The sequence below is a fragment of the Lynx canadensis genome, chromosome A3 (assembly GCF_007474595.2).
Source record: "Lynx canadensis isolate LIC74 chromosome A3, mLynCan4.pri.v2, whole genome shotgun sequence".
In the NCBI taxonomy this organism is placed as follows: domain Eukaryota; kingdom Metazoa; phylum Chordata; class Mammalia; order Carnivora; family Felidae; genus Lynx; species Lynx canadensis.
The window spans coordinates 87312191-87329329 of record NC_044305.1 but is presented as its reverse complement, the minus strand read 5'-3'; the positions used below and the strand labels follow the sequence as shown (position 1 = coordinate 87329329).

At 48.8% G+C, this 17139-nt stretch overlaps 1 protein-coding gene across 1 annotated transcript in view; it reads right to left on the bottom strand.

Annotated features, from left to right (window-relative positions):
- VAX2 (ventral anterior homeobox 2) overlaps positions 1 to 15105 on the bottom strand; it is a 29063-nt gene extending 13958 nt beyond the window's left edge. The window contains exon 1 of the mRNA XM_030310792.1: positions 14868 to 15105. Within this exon, the coding sequence (XP_030166652.1) occupies positions 14868 to 15105 (238 nt within the window). The remainder of the gene's footprint in view (positions 1 to 14867) is intronic.
- Between the last annotated feature and the right edge of the window lie 2034 nt (positions 15106 to 17139).

Genomic DNA, 17139 nt, shown 5'->3' with positions numbered 1-17139 from the left:
AATCCATTGGTGGAAAAAGTAACAACAGCATTTCCCTAAAGTGCCTCTGCATTCCACTTGTGGTCTGTAAGATGATTTTAAATGCTACATAAACATTTGTTACTTCAAAAGTTATGCACTTATTTTAATGTTTACTAGAAAAAAATTTAAACCTATGATTTTATGTGCTTAGGATGATGCAGAAGTAGGTATTTAATTTTAAAATGTATTACGCTTGGGGTGCCTGGGTGGCTCAGTCGATTAGGCGTCCAACTTTGGCTCAGGTCATGATCTCGCGGTTTGTGAGTTTGACCCCTGTGTCAGGCTCTGTGCTGACAGCTCAGAGCCTGGAGCCTACTTCAGATTCTGTGTCTTCCTCTGTCTCTCTCTGCCCCTCTCCTGTTTGAACTATGTCTCTCTCTCTCTCTCTCTCAAGAATAGATAAACATTAAAAATTTTCTTAAGGGGCGCCTGGGTGGCGCAGTCGGTTAAGGGTCCGACTTCAGCCAGGTCACGATCTCGCGGTCCGTGAGTTCGAGCCCCGCGTCGGGCTCTGTGCTGACTGCTCAGAGCCTGGAGCCTGTTTCTGATTCTGTGTCTCCCTCTCTCTCTGCCCCTCCCCTGTTCATGCTCTGCCTCTCTCTGTCCCAAAAAAAAAAAAAAAAAAAATTTTTTTTCTTAAATGTATTATGCTAAAATATTAAGTAAATAAATGGAACATAACAGAAATGGTGAATATTCAAGTGATTGAAATGTGGGAAACAATGGAATCAAGAGTGCACAATTAGACCCACTATATGTATTGATAGGATTTATGATAACAGGAACATTCTAAATGGAGAAAGATCAGCGTAGTCAATAAATGTAGTTACGTAGATTAGTAACCATAAATTACCTATTTGTAATAAAATTAAGTTAAATTCCTGTCTTTCATCATAAATGACAAGTTTCAAATGGATTAGAGGGAAAATCATAGGCCATAAAATGATAAAAGCACTAAAAGAAAATATAGGATGAGGGGCACCTGGGTGGCTCAATCAGTTAAGCATCTGACTTTGGCTCAGGTCATGAACTCAGAGTTCATGAGTTCAAGCCCCGCATTGGGCTCTGTGCTGACAGCTCAGAGCCTGGAGCCTGCTTCGGATTCTGTGTCTCCCCCTCTCTCTGCCCCTCCCCTGCTCATGCTCTGTCTCTCTCTGTCTCAAAAATAAATAAAAACTTTAAAAAATTAAAAAAAAAGAAAACATAGGATGATATTTTTATAATCCTAAGCTTGGGAAGAACAAGATATAAAACTGGAGCCATAAAGACAAAGGATATATGGAGACATATAGACAAAGGATATAACCAACTATATTAAAGCTAAACCCTTTTGTATGACAAAAGTACCAAAGCCAAAGTAAAATGAAACAAACTTGAAGGAAAAACTTTAAAAAGATAAAGAAATGACAAATAATGCAACTATAAATAAATGATTTTTTATTTATTTTTTTTTTAATTTTTTTTTCAACGTTTATTTATTTTTGGGACAGAGAGAGACAGAGCATGAACGGGGGAGGGGCAGAGAGAGAGGGAGACACAGAATCAGAAGCAGGCTCCAGGCTCTGAGCCATCAGCCCAGAGCCTGACGCGGGGCTCGAACTCACGGACCGCAAGATCGTGACCTGGCTGAAGTCGGATGCTTAACCGACTGCGCCACCCAGGCGCCCCAATAAATGATTTTTTAAAAGGGAAATAGTCCAGGAGGAAAAATAGTCAAATAATTTATGTGGGCCATTCCCAGAAAAAGATGCCAAATGACCAGTAAACACATGAAAAATGAGTACAGCTTCACAGAAATCAGGATGATGTAAACTCACACAACCATGGAAAATCATTTCTTTCCTGTAGGATTGGAAAGACATTAATAAATGATTAATAGATCAATGGTGAGCTGTAGGGGATTCCACACTCCCATTCAATGTTGGTAGGGCCGTAAATTGTCACCACCTTTTAAGGTTGCATTTGTCAACCTTAAACGCATGTAAATTTTATCCTAACAATTTTATTCTAGTAAGTATTTATCCAGACAAAGCATGGGCTCATCTGCTCCAAGGTATATTCAAAGATGTTTGCTGCAGCAGTGTTCAAGATGCTGAAAATCTGAAAGCCACCTCACGGTTCCCCACAAGGGAAACGGCTGAACAAATTACCCTAATGCATATACTACAAAATACTGTGTAGCAATTTAAAAGAATGACAAAATATCGATACGAACTGACATGAAGAGAAAGAAAGTTATAGGATAACATATGTAGTAATATCTCATTTATGTAAATAAACAACTAGGCATATTCAACCACTCAACATATATTTGATGAGCACTTACTATGCACCAAATACTTTTCCAGGGTCTGGGGGGTATAGAAATGAGCAAAATAAACAAGGTCCTTGCTTCCATAGACCTTCTATTGCAGAGAGAGGAAGATAATAAATTAAAAAAATGAATATGTAATGTAATGAGAAATGCTGGGAAGACAATAAAACAAGATAAGAGGATATTACTGATCCTCTCCAAATAACCGAAACCCAATAACCATTGTGTGTGTGTTTGCTATTTTAGCTATGACAGCCAGAGAAGGCTACTCATCAAAGTTAAGATAGTGGATAAATCATGAATGCTGTTCACCAGTGTTCCCAACTCCTTCCAGGCACATGGTAGGGTTGCACTAATTTTCTGCGCTTTGAAATTAGATATGACCACATGACTTACTTCAGCCAAATGAAAAGATGAAGTCACCTTCAGATGAACACTTTAAAAGCTGGTTCATAATTTGCCACACCCTCTTCCCCCTACTGTGATGGTCCTGGAATCAAGAGTCAAGATGAAGCATCATCAGCCTGAATTTCTGAGTATGAAGATGAGCCTATGCCCACTCGTGATAGACTTATCATGTGAGTGAGAAACACACCTGTGTTCTGTTAAAACTCTAAGATTTGGGGTTGTCTCTGCAGCAAAACCTAGCCCATCCTTACTGACACAGCCCCCTTTCCTGAATTGTTCCTTTTCTGGGTGGAGTTTGGGGGAAGCACCAGGAAGGAAGGACAGATTTAATTCCAGCGCCTTTTTGTGGGTAGGGTGAAAATGCAGGAGTCTAAAGGGAATGACTCCTGAGTCTTGCTGCCTTTCTGGTCTCCTCAAGGAGGAGTGAGCCCTAGGGGGACAGGAAAGGGTGATTCTGTCCAACCAGCCTTTGCCTTGGGAGGGGGTGATCTCTGATAATGGCTAGCTAATGCCCCTGACCTCTAGGATGAATAGGATGAACTACTACCCCTTTCTGGTATTCCTCCCAGTAGCTTCCCACAAAACCCTAACTGATTTCATCTCCCAACACCAGACTAGTTCCTTTGCACGGCAAGCTGCTCATGTGCTTATTTTTACGTGTGACAAAGTCCTTCCTTCCTTGATCCACGATGTGATTATTATAAAAATTCCTTATGGAAAATTCATCCTCAAGTTGAATAGGAAAATTGAAAATGGAAGACCAGTTAAGGAAAGAATGTTAAAGAATGAGGAGAAAATACTTGCATTACCATACAGCAAAATATATTACAAATCTATGGCAATGAAAATGGTACGATGCTGGCATGAGAGTTTGGAAGCAAATTCATGCATATATGAGGACATTTCAGTTAGTGGGAGGAAAGATAGGATTATTAAAGACCTGGCTTTTGGACAATTAGCTCGTTATTTGAAATAATTCATCTCACACTGCATGTAAAAATAAACACAATATAGAAGAAAAATTTTAATATAAAAAATAAGCTCTAAAAATTAAAGAAATACATAAATAATTTTTTAAATATTTATTTATTTTGGAGAGAGAGAGAGAGAGAGAGCAGGGGAGGGGCAGAGAGAGAGGGAGACACAGAATCCGAAGCAGGCTCCAGGCTCTGAGCTGTCAGCACAGAGCCCAATGCAGGGCTTGAACTCTTGGACAACGAGATCATGACCTGAGCCGAAGTTGGACACTTAACTGACTGAGTCACCAAGGTGCCCCACATAGACAAATTTTTAAAAAATAAATGATAGATTTGAGCACCTAGAAATAAAAGCTTCTGCAGGATAAGAGACAGTTAAAAGACAAAGGACAGATTAGGAGAAAATATTCATACTACATGCATAGCAGAGCCTTAATGTCTAAATACACAGCCTCTATAGACCAAGGAGTAAAGTCGAGCAACCCAGAGGGAAACTGAGCAAATTATATGAATGGGTTATTCAGAGAGGAAGAAATGTAAGTGTCTAATAACTATGAAAAGGTACTCAAGCTTAGAGAGAATCAGAGAAAATGAAAAGTTAGAACAGCAAATGACAGCTAGTTTTTTCTTTTTTCCAGATGCCGTATTTTACCTATCAGACTAGAGAAAATGTGCTGGCAAAGCTGGGGGAAATAAAGGTTCTCTCAAGCTCTGTTGTTGAGAATATTTTTAGAGGGCAATTTCACAATGCCTAGCTAAATTAAAAATGGCATAGTTCTGTTGTCCTAGAAATTTTATAAAGGTTTTGACTCCAGAGAACTATTGATATACTTGATAAAGATAGATTTACTGTTTGTGGAATAGTTTGTAAGAGAAAAATAAAAGAAAGAGTTGAATGTTTATCAATGGAACAGTATTAGTGATGCCTTTGGTTTTTATGTAGACATTAACAAGAATGAGGTACATCCCCATATACTGACTTGATGGATGTCCATTACATACTGCTATATAAAAAACGGCAAGTATGTATAAACTATTTTTATAAAGAACAACGAGTAAAACAACACTGTGTGTGTGTGTGTGTGTGTGTGTGTGTGTGTGTGAACTTGTGCTTGTGTAGGATCAAGTCTGCAGGATGAACACCTCTCTTCTCTTCACTGTTTAGGAGTGAAAGCTGGTCAGGGAGAAAAGATTTCTTCTATCTTACCTTGTGTACATTTTTATTGTTTGGTTTGTCACAAAGACTATGTAGCAAAATGCAGTTTTATCTTTGGTAGAAGACCTTTCTAACAGAGAACTACAATCCCCAAAAGGAATGACCGTTAGATGTGATTACAATTTAAATTTGAGTTCAGTAAAAAAAAAACAAAAACCTCACAACAAAGTTTAAAAAAAGAAAAAGAGGGCTGCCTGGGTGGCTCAGTTGATTGAACAACTGACTTCGGCTCAGGTCATGGTTTCATGGTTCATGAGTTCGAGCCCTCCATCGGGCTCTGTGCTGACAGCTTGGAGCCTGGAGCCTGCTTCAGATTCTGTCTGTCTGTCTGTCTGTCTCTCTCTCTGCTTCCCACTCTCACTCTGTCTGTTTCTCTCTCTCCAAAATAATAAATAAACATTAAAAAATATTAAACAAAAAACATTAAAAAAAGAAAAAGACTTGGGCATGTTTACAGCACATATAACATAAGAGATTACTTCCTTAGTATAAAAGTAGCATTCACAACTATAAGAAAACAATAAACCAATAGAGAAATAACCAAGCACATGAATAAAAAAATTCACAGAACAGGAAATTAAGATGAAGAATAAGTACATGAATATATATGCTTAACCTTACTAGTGATTAAAAATGTCAATAAAAATGTTTTTCACTTGACAAGATCTCACTCTAAAAGATTCAGTATATCCTGGTTGGGAGGGTGAGGTGAAATGACACATTTATACACAATTGCTGGGAGTATAAATTTTGGGCATGGAATTCAGAAATATCTGTCATAACTTTAACATATGTGTGAAATAATGCCTATTATTTTAAACATTTTATTATGAGAAATTTCAAACATACACAAAATTAGAGAAAGTAGTATAATGAGCCCTGACATACCTATCCCCCAACTTCAACAATTATAAATTCATGAATAATCCTGTGTCTTCTCTATCCTCATAATTTTAAGCAAATCTCAGACATCATATTTCATCCAGAAATATTTTTATATGTGTCTCTGAAAAAAAAAACTTCCTTTGCAAAATAACAACAATACTGTCTCAGCCAAAGACATTATCAATCATTCCTTAATATAAAAAAGTCCCACTTGGTTACACATTTTTCAGATTGTCTCATAAATGAGACTTTAAAAAACCATCTGTCCAAATTAGGATCCAAAGATGTTCACTGAGACATTGCTTGTAATAGCGAAAAAGTAGAACCAACTTAAATACCCATCAATAGAGGACTGGTTAAATTAATGATATCTGCAGAATGGAATACCATGTAGCTGTTAAAAGAATGAGGCAGTTTTAGACAGCAAGCAAGATTTCTACAAATGTTTATTAAATGGAAAAAAATTTGCAAAAAATTTCCCACTTTTGCAACGTATTACAAAAAGAAAATATTTATCTTTTTCAATTACTAATGAGTGTTTGGTTGGTTCCATCTTGGGAGTGTACATGCTTTATGCAGGAAAAAATGAAGACCTTTCCGTTTATACATGATATGGCAAAACAAACATGGTTGGATTTATAATTAGAAAGTTATTTTACACTTTAGAAAACAAAAGGCATCAGAAACAAATTAGAAGCAAATTATGAACTTTAAAAAACTGCAACACATATTGAAAGCAATGAGCTACTATCCTTAATGCTGAGTTTCTACAAATCAGTAAGGAAAGGAATATTTGAAAATTAAAAGTGGTCAAAGGAAATGAGTTGTTAGATAACACCAGAAGAAATACCCTGGCCGGCAAATATGAGAAGATAGTCAACTTCACTAATAATCAATGAAATAAAAATTAGAATGTCAATGAGGTACTACTTATCACCTATATGACTGGCAAAGGTAGAAAAGATATCTATGCCCAATATGGGCAGAGGAAAAAGATGGGGATATAAACTGCAAACTTTCCCCCGCAAAGAGCAACTTGACAATATCTTTCAAGATATAAAGCCTAAACTGCGATGGCAAGATTTGGGGCTACAAGCACTTTCAGGCATTGCTGCTGGGACTGGGGAGAGGGGTGGGGGAGCAGAGGTGGGTAGATAAGGCACGGGTGGTGTATCATCTATGGAGGGAATTTGGCATTATCTTCTAAATTAGAAACTAACATACTCTTCCACCTTTTAGGAACTTCTCTGACATATACCTACACACGTGGAAATGACCAAGGAACAAGTTTATTGCAGAATTGTATATAATAGCAACATATAAGAAAAAAGCTAACTGTTCCACCAATAGGACATGGGTTATCCAACATGCATTATGGCCCCACCCAGTCCATATAAATGGAATACTATACATCTGTGAAAAAGGGACAAGACGTTCTTTACATCCCCAAATGTACTGGTAAGTGAAAATAGCAAGGTGCAGAAAAATATAGGGAGGTGTCATATATGAGTAAAAAATAAATAAATAAAAGCAAGAAAACAACAGAGCAGCATTCACTTGCATAAGCGTGAATGTCTTTTGGAAGGACAAACCAGAAAGTAAAAAATGGCTGCCTCAGAGCCAGGTGGGAACTGGAAGAGAGAGGGCAGGGATGGGAGGGATTTTTCACGGTGTACTTAACAGCACAACGTTTTGATGTCGGAATCACAGGAGCTAATTACCATTTTCAAATTAAGCAAAACACGTTTTTAAAAACTGTAGTATGGGTAAACCTTTTGAAGCAACAGTTCCACTGCTAGGAATCTATTTCACGGAAATACTCAAGTGCGCAAAGACCTGTGCCTTGGAAGTTTATTCCACAGTGTTTACATTAGGTAAAACCAACTGGACCCTCCCTGCAGAGGTGGGGAGAATTCGGCTTTCCCCAACCAAAGGGATACTTTCGGTCACGGTCACGGAACAGCGCGAAATGGTTGACCCGAAAAGATGACCCCTGCGGATTAAATTTTGTTTAAAGGTAAGTTGCAAAACGGCTTATGTAATACGATTCCACTTTTGCTAATGTTTACATATGAGAGTGGGAAAATCTGGAAGGGCCCACCTGAAACTGAGAATGGTGGCTATTTGGGGGAGCCTTCTACCGCTTCGGGTTCAGTTTTGTTTTGTTTTATGTTGAGCACGCATAACTTTTTGAAATCCAATCCTCTAGCTACCTATCTACTTTGTAAGTGTGGCCCTGCACGCCCAGCCCTGGCTTCCCCGCAGCTCCACGAGTCGACTGGTCCCCGCGAGGGTGGGTGGCTGGGCAGCGGCCGCGGGAGCAAACCACCAAACAAACCCAGGCTTTAGTCACCCAGTGATTTCAAGCTCCAGCGGATAACTGGAGGCCTGTGAATTGAGCGGGGAGGAGGGGCGCAGATTTATCCAGCTATTTCTTTCTCGCCCCCTGGCTGGCTTTGCTGGTGGAACCACACACTAAGCAGCCGCAGACAGGCGGGAGCCTCACTACCCTCCGCTCGCCGCCCTGCTCCTGGAGCGACCTCCTGCTCCAGTCCCAGCTGGAGGCCCTGCCGACCCAGCTACCAGTAAAAGAACCGTATTTGAGGTTTTCCACGTTTTATATTTCGGGGGTTCCCAAAGTTGAGGACTGCACAAAATGCCAAAAATGTGGCATGGTCAAATTTATATTGTAACAGTTGTAAGGAACAACATTGTAACGTCAAAAAATGAGGATGTCCTCTCAGAACGAACGTCGTCCCCGGGGGGAAAGGGCGTTGCCGTCTTTTACCAAATGAGATGAGAGATGTTGACAGTTTTGTCTCCTTTCACTCATTCGACAAATATTTAGTGAGTGTATACTGTGTGCCAAGAACATATCTGTGGAGATCATGGATTTGGCTGGGCGCGGTGACAGCCTCTTCTGTGGTGCGGGGGCGGCATCAAGGGAACCCGGCCTCGGGCACCTGCCCCCTTCGAACTTAGCGCAGGCATCGCTTCCCCAGCCACTTCCGCGGGCCGCCCCGGGGTGGGGGAGGGGGGGTTGGTCAGGAAGCCCGCACCCCGCAGTGTTCAGAGAGAGACAGGCTCTCGGTTGGGAAGCTGGGAGCCAGCAGCCCCTGCCGGGTCGGTCTGGCACATAGTAGGTATTCATTAATGTTTGTAGAAAGAATCAACGTGTGAAGGGCAAGACCGCGGGTGAACATGGTGACAGAGAGAGATGGTTGAGAGGCCTTTGCGGGGCCCCAGCTAGGACCTTACAACCGACTCCCCACTTCTGCGCTCGCCACCCGGGCTTTCCCAGGTCCGCCCACTCCTCTGCTTTGGGGACAAGATCCGGGCCTGGCGCTGAGACTTCTTTCCGCAGTAGTCAGTGCCACCCTGGCACCTTCAGATCCTCCAACCTCCCTCCTGGATGCGGTGGGGGACGAACCAGGCGCCTAGACTACCCAGCTCGCAGGGATTCCTGGACAGGCCGGCTCAGCCTCGGTGTCCTCTATCAGTTTCTCAAACTGGGGTAGGGAACTCGGCGGGATACATTGCCGGTAACCCGCTACCGGCTTTACGAAGCGTAAGGCCAATCTTTATTTTATATTAAGCAAACAGGAAATAGAAACAAAATTAATATGATTCGTATTCCCACCCCACCCCACCCCCAATACAAATCGGAGAGATACAGGGAGGGAGCTCAGGGCTACTCTGACCCCAGGCTCAGTCAGGGGTAATTGAGGAAATGGTATAGAGCCAACAGGACCCATAGATGCTCTCTCCCTACAGGTGGTGCACCGTGGGCCAATGCCCCAAACGACATCCAAACGACCTATATAAGCCCAAGGACACACGCTCCCGTGGTCCCCTTCCTCCTTGCCAGTGCATGTACTCACTCATCCCCCCAGCTTCGGGGAAAATCAGCCTCCTTGCCCAGCAGGGTCAAAGCGGGTGAAGGTGGAGGGGGGCACCTAGAAGCTCTGACCCTGCGGTGGGTGCACTGAACCGGAGTCCAAGCCACTGCCCAGAACAACAAAAGTAGCATGAGAACACAAGGAGCCACGCAAAGTTCCCTGAAAATGAAAACAGTGCACACAAAAGACACCAACAAGACAACACATTTGGTTGCTGGGCTGCTTGCGAGTTGGGGGGGGAGAGGGGGGCGCAGCACGCATGTAAACAAAGGGAAAAATAAGACCAAAACGATAGAGCCCAGTCAGACCCTTGCTGAGAATGTGGGTCCTTCTGCCAAAAACAAACAAAACAAAAGGAAAAACATAACAAACATAAAACAAAACAAACCCAGAAAAATTAAAAAAAAAAAAAGAAACCTAATACCCCCACAAATCCCAAAACCAAAAATGAAAATAAAAAACAAAATTCCAAAGTGCAGTCCCTTGCATGAACCGTTCAAACCTTTCAACTGCTGCCTGAGGCCTGGTCCTGGTTATTGTATCTATTAAGAGACTCATATTGAGGTTATGGTCAGAGGTCCATCCAGGGTGGAAGAGCTGTGACCCCAAATCCAGTGCTCATTTCGATACAACAATCTGCCCCACCTTCACAGTTGCCAAAATGCCTACTGGGCAAGTGGGTAGGTGTGCCCTTGTAGAGCCACTGCGACTTGCAGGGTGAGGCCTGCAAGGTCCCAGCTGAGCTCCTGTAGGTCCAGTGGCTTCAGTAAATCCAAGCAGAAAGCCAGCAGATTCGGAATGACGCTAAACCCAGATCTGGCTGCTGGAGTGGGAGGGAGAGTCTGTTTCCCCAGGCCTCTCTCAGCTCAAGCCCTAGAAGTCTTGGCCCCTTGCCCAGCGTCTTCCGATGAGTCTGGCTGCCAGGACCCTGCCTGGTGTATACCATTGTGCAGTCTATAAGTGTTCAGAGGCTCCCGGTTCTGGACTGCCCCAGCACTGCTCTCCGATGGGGGTGGGGAGCGGTGGACCCCGCTAAATGCTTCCCTTCCCCACACCCACATCCACAAGGAGAATTGCCAGCAGGAGCCGGAGGTCTGGGTCTTTGTGGGCTTTCTTACGTCCTTAGCTCCCAGGTGCATCCATAAAGCTCCCAGGTGAAAGCACTCCGGATAATGGGTGGTGGTGTGGTGGCCGGTTGTTCACTCAGCCAAGGGATCCCTAATTTTTCCTGCCCTCCTGTTCCCAGAGAAGTGTGGAAATGAGGGGAGCTCTGGCCGCAGTTCTTAAAAGGGAGAGCCCTCTGGGGGCAGCCTGATCCTGCTTCACCAGGGTCAAGGTGGCCACAGGGCTGAGGACACAGGATGTGGCCCAAATGGCATTTTGAGATGCATAGGCCTGAGGGACCGCTTCAAGAGAGCAGGTAGCAGCGCCGTACATTGTTCATAAAAGTTCGGTGACATCAACAGGCGGCCATTACGGGCTCTATTCAGATGGATTGTTGAATTTGCATCCGGATTAATCTGGGAATCAGGTAGGCTCATCTGAGTGCGCGGGTGCCAGCAGAGACTGAGGTTGCAGGAAGTTGTGGGTGAGAGTTGGTCCACCTCTTCTAACCGCCGGTATCCCGGCTCCACCGAAAAGGCCGTTGTACCTCGGCTGCACCGGGCGGTTAGAGCCACAGCTGGGAGGAGGCCTGTTTGTTCCGGCTGCCGCCGCCGCCGCCGCCGCCTCCTCCTCCTCCTCCTCCTCCTCCTCCTCCTCCTCCTCCTCCTCGCAGTTGGTGCGTCCTTCCTAAATATAAAACAAAAGGACCCCCATCCATACCCGTCACTGGCCAATGGGCTGTGCACGCAGAGGTGTGGGGTGGCCTAAGCCACTGTCTGGTCCCGTAGAAGCCTAGCTGTGTGTGCGGTGAGGTGCGCTGGCCTGCCTGTGTGCACACGCCCCTGTCATCCTTGTGGCCTTGTTTGTGTCCATGTGTGGCACGAAGTGGCCTCCATTTTGAGGCGGGGATGCAGCACGGTCAGCCTCCCTGGCTCCCTGACCCGCATTTCGGGGAGGCAGCCGGAAACTTGAGTGATTGGTGGAGTGAGGGGTTCCTCCAAGGGGATTGGGGAAGGCCACACCTCGTGGTCTGCAAGGTGGCACTAATCCTCCTTTCATCAGCTGTTCTCAACCCCCCAGGGCTGCCCACCTCCCAATGCAGGGCAGCATTTAGCCAAGGGGAAAAGGCGTGGAATCCTTGGAGTCTGTAAGGGGCGGGGGTGAGCTGGGGGAGGCTTCTGAGGAAGGGGGCCCATTCCCAGAGTGGTTTGTAGGTCACCTCAGAGCACCCCCTTTCATTCAACAGAATATTTATAGAGGTCCCGCTGGGTGTTTGCAGTTTTATAGACATCACCTCTGACCTTTAGCACTGACTTTCAAGGTAACAGCTATAGGTTCCTCTGTACAGATGTGGAAACTGAGGCACAGAGAGGCAAAGGAACTGGCTCAAGTTTAAAGGACTCTAAACCACCTTCACTTTATTCCAGCCCCCCACACTTTCCTTCTATTCCCCTGTGCCTTGGAACTCCCCCAACAGATGGGCTATGCTGGGGTGGGGCCCTCAGGTAGCAAGTCCCTAGTGGAAAAGAGGCAGAAAGAAGTGCAAAGACCCAAGGGAAGTGGGGTTCTTTCCCCACAACCTGATGGGATGCGATGGCAAAAACCTCCCTTCCACCTTTTTATGGTTTCCTCCAGAAGTACTTTGGGAGGATGTGTCCTGGGAGATCAAGGGTGAAATGTACTCTCTGCTAAGAGCACACTGGAGGGACATTTCATCTGGAGGCCAATGCGCTGCAGACTTCCCTTCACCAGTACCAGGCCTTTCATCTGTCAGAGCCTCCACCCTGAGTCCCTTTGGGGCCAGGAGTGACACAGGTGACCCTGGCTGGGAGGGATTAGTGCCAAATGACGTGCCTGGTATCTCAGGCCTGTAATAACTGCCTTTTCATTAAATGAGAAAGGGCAGAGGGCCCTGTTTACCTTTTATTTCTTTTAGGCATGTAAATACACCCTCTATACTACATTACCATTATATTGTACAGATATAATGGCATTGCTGTGTATGCATACATGCATTTATAAAAGTATATCTCCTGACAATGCACACAAGCTATCTCACATACAGTGGGGGGGGGGGGGGGGGGGGGGTCCATCTCTACTCAGCTCTAGATTGCTCCTAGCATGGGTGGCTCCCATCCCACAGGGTGGAGGGTCACTTTTGACTCCTACCTCCTCTAAGTCTACACCTGGGAGTTACTAAACTGACATCTGTACATAGAACTTATTTGTTATACAAGCAGAGTTAGTGGAGTGGAAGGGATGGTAGGTGGGCACAGAACTCTCAGTTGTCCACAACTCACAAATACCCATAGATGGGGTATGAGGTGGTGAGTGTCACAGGCAGGGATTTGAGGGTCTTAAACAGGGAGTGTGGGTAATTTAAGGGACTGATTTCTCCATTTCTGGAAGCCAGGCAAATTTTCTCAATAGAGCTCCAAGGTGGATGTTGACATCTTGCATTCAGGACTCCCCATAGTCTATGAAAAGGGATCTGATTTAACCCCAGGTGCCCAGCAGGTCCACACACCTGATGGAATTGCTGCCGGGTGGGGACCACCCTCATCCCTCAGCCTGTGTCCTGAACATCGATTACCGCCCCATCTCTAGGTGACCACACCTGACACCAGGAGTGTTTCAGGAAGACATGGGTCGCTGAGTCTGTGTCCAAGACGGTCATCAGCCGACTTTAGATTGGGCTGCCTCCATGCTCTGCCCTGGCCCTGTCCCCCATTCCCAGATCTACCCAAACTCAGCAGCCGTGGGGAGGCTGTGGGCAACCGGGCCACAGTATCCCAGTCTGAGTGTGGGTGGCCCAGCTCAGATCAGACAAACTCGGGATCCTGGTGCTGGAGGGTCCTGGAGCCAGTCTCAAGCTGGTTCCTCTTCCCCAGGCGGCCGCGGTGGTTGCGGAAATCAGCTCTAGCCGGTCGACTCCCAAAGCCCCGCGGCTGGCAGGCGGGCGCTCCGGAAGTTGAGGCAGTAAAAGGGCAGCGGGAGGAAGCCGAGCCAGGCAGTAGGAGAAGGAGGTCGGGGGAGCCGTTCCCCGCGTGTGGCCTCTTCTGGGCGCTCGGTCTCCGGGTCCCGGCGCTCAGAGACAGTGGGGGAAACAGATCTCAGGCTCTGGCCGCGGCCTAGGGGCAGCCTGAAGGCAAGTGCCCGGAATCCCCTTTCTCCTTCCATCTCTCTGGGCGAGGCCCGGATCCGGCGAAAGCTGATCTAGAGCTTCGCGTGAGGGTGGCTTTGGGGGTCGGCCTCGCGGCGAGGAGACCAGGCAGAGCTGGGTACTCGAGCGCAGTCCAGAAGCGCTTGCAGGAAAAGAGGGCTGGGAAGGAGAGCTCGGCGGAGCGAAAAGCCAGGAAAGAAGAGAGGAGGGCGAAGGGCGAGGGAGAACGGGAGAGACGCGAAAGGCCAGGCCGGGGGAAGGCCGCACCGAGAGCCGGCTGGGCCCAGACGCCGAGAGGAAGCGCGAGCCGAAAGAGCAAAGCCCAGGCGGGCAAGCGCCGCACGCCGCCCTCCGCGTCCCGATGCCCTCTCCCGCGAGCAACCGGTGCGGTCTGCGTCGCCGGGAACGGGAAACGAGGCTGGTCAGGCGACCGGGAAGCGTCCCGGCCGCTGAGCGGAGCGCCGGCCTTTCCCTCCCGCGGTCCCGGACGCTGGTCCTTCCTCGTCCTGACCCCGCGGAGCGCTCGTGACGCTTTTCTCCGCACCAGCCGTGAGGGACGCGGGGCGGGGACCCGGCTGTCCGCACCCCGCACTTGTATCCCGGTCCCCGCCGCCGTACCCAGCTGGGATGGGCCTAGGGTGAGCGGCCGGCCCGAGAGGCTGAGAACTGTAAGGCGGTGACACGGACATCTCTTTGGTCCCGTTCGCCGCTTTGTCCCCTGCACTCAGCTCAGTGTTCAGCACACAATAGAAGCTCAAAATAGTATTTGCTGAATGAATGACTGACTGATGACTGGCTGTCTGTGTGAACTGGGAGGTGGAGGCAGCCGAAGGGCTAGGGTGGGGGTCCGGTGGGCCAGAACCGAGAACTGTCCGCTTACCTCGCACCAGGATGCGGCGGCAGTGGTCTGCCTCTCCGAGCCCGGGCTGGCCGTCGCTGTCGGCGCCGCTCTCTCTGGAGCCCGCGGGGCTAGAGGCGGAGGTCCCCGCAATCTCCCTTGGGCTGCGGCGGCCGGCATCGGCGCCCGAGTCCTCCGCTCCGCCGCGGTCCCCGCCGCGCCCGCCGCGCGAATCCCGGCGTGCCGGGCCGCGGTCGCGCTCCGCGCCCCCATCGCCCATGCCGGCCGCCACCGCCGCCTTCTCCACCGCCCGGCCAGCCTGAGCTGGCCAAGCCCGTGGCTCCCCGCCCCTCGCGCCCCCCGCCCGGCCCCTACTCCTCGGGCCCCGCCCCTACCCGGCTGCTCCACCCATCCCTGCTGATTGGGCGCGAGTCGGGGTTCTCTGACTCCCAGCGGCTCACGAGGGAGCAGCGCCGAAGGATGGGAGGGTGGTCCCACTCCTCCACCCCCGATCTAGCCCCACTCCCAGTCCGGCAGAGGGAGGCTGGGGTGGTATTCTGGGGGTGCTGGCCTAACCCTACGGCCACCCCTAAAGTTTATCAACTCCCTCCCCCAGTCCCTTGCCTTCTGTGCTCCCCACTCCCTCCTTCCCCGGGGACGCTCAGGCTCCGCGCTCCAGCTCTTTCGGCGGGATCAATAACCAAAGTGCTCCAGGAAGGCGACCCCGGCGAGACCCAGCAGAAAACAGGAGGTTGGCCTTGCTCGGGCGCTCGGCTGGTGGGGGGGAGGCTGGAGGCAGGGCCTCAGGTCTGGGGTTCAGTGCCCCACCCCTGCCCCCAGACTCATACCGCCACCCGCATTCGAAGCGGGACCGAAGGCGCGTCCCGGCGATCCTGGGAGAGCAAGGCCTAGAATGTGGTAAATGACCCCGAGAGAGGCCAGGGGACTGACGGAGTGACCCGCACTCGCGGGGGGTTGAGAAAACACGTGCAGAGAGGGGCCAGGAGCCCAGAGGGTCGAGTGAGGCCGAGACTGTGGTAGGCAGCAAACGCCCGGTTCCCCCACGGCCTGGAGGCCCTCACGCGGGGCCCGCACCCTCAGACTTGGGAAGCAGATGGGCGTTTCCTTGTGCCAGCCTCACCCCGCTACTGTGGAGATGCCCCCACCCCAGCCAGCCCTGGTCCCAGGTCCCACCTTCCCTGGAAAATCGAGGCGCGGAGGTCAGCGTGGCTAGAAGCCAGCTGGGCTGGGAAGCCAGGTGGTGGGGGTTCCTGTGCAGAGCGCTCGGCCCTCCGAGGCTTCCGAGTCCCCAGCGCTTTCAGAGGATCCCGTGCCCGCCTGAGTCTAGCTTCTGCCTTGCCAGCGCCAAGAGAGGCCGGGTCCTTCGTTCCCTTACTTTGACTCAGAAAGGGGCTCGAACAGAGATTGAGAGACCCCAGTGAAGATGTGTGTTCAACTTGTTTGTGGGCGGGAGCGCCGATGACCCTTCCCCTAAAGCGCCGTGATTGCAGACTTTGCTTCTCTTTTCTGGCTCGCATTCCCGGGTGAGCGAAGGTGCTTCGGTCTGTCTGGGGGGCTGATTGAGTGTTTGTGGGGGCAGGGCCCATGATGTGCGTGTGGGGGGGGGGAGTGAGGTGAGGGGTAAGTGACTGTGTCCGGGCTGAGCGTGTTGCTGGTGCAGCCTCCATGATTTGGGTGAGCTAGTGTATGAATGTGTGTGTTACTGCCTTAGCGTGTGTCCAGTGTGCATGTATTTGTGTCCAGTCATAAATGTCCCCTGCAGAAGGCCAGGTGGGCTGGATGCCCCAATTACTTAATTGGGTGGCTGATAATGAAGGGGTTGAGACCTAGGAAGAGGGGAGGGTAAAGAGTGCAGGAGGACTGCTGCTACCTGCTAACAGAAAGGGGGGGAGGAAGGAAGGAAGGAAGGAAAAAAACTTGGCCACTAGGTACTTTGGGTGGGGCAGAGGAGCACAGGCTGGTGGCCAGGATCCTGGACAGGCTGTGCAGAGGGAGAGCAGTCTGGACCAGCTGCGGGTGCTGCCAGTTGGTGGCACCTGGGGGGGTGGGAGAAAGGAAATTCATAATAACAGGAGAACCTGGGGAGTGCGACCCAACTGGACCGATCTCGGTTGGAAGGACCCTTGCAGTGCACACTGGAGGGGCCCAACTCCTCAGAGACCCCCACCCACACGGGCCAGCACACCCTCCACCACAAACCAGTGGGATGCTGGTCTCGGGATCCAGCCTCAGCTCTGCACCTGTCTTTCTCCTCTCTGGCCCTCTCTCTCAAGTTTACTTGTTTTTATTATTC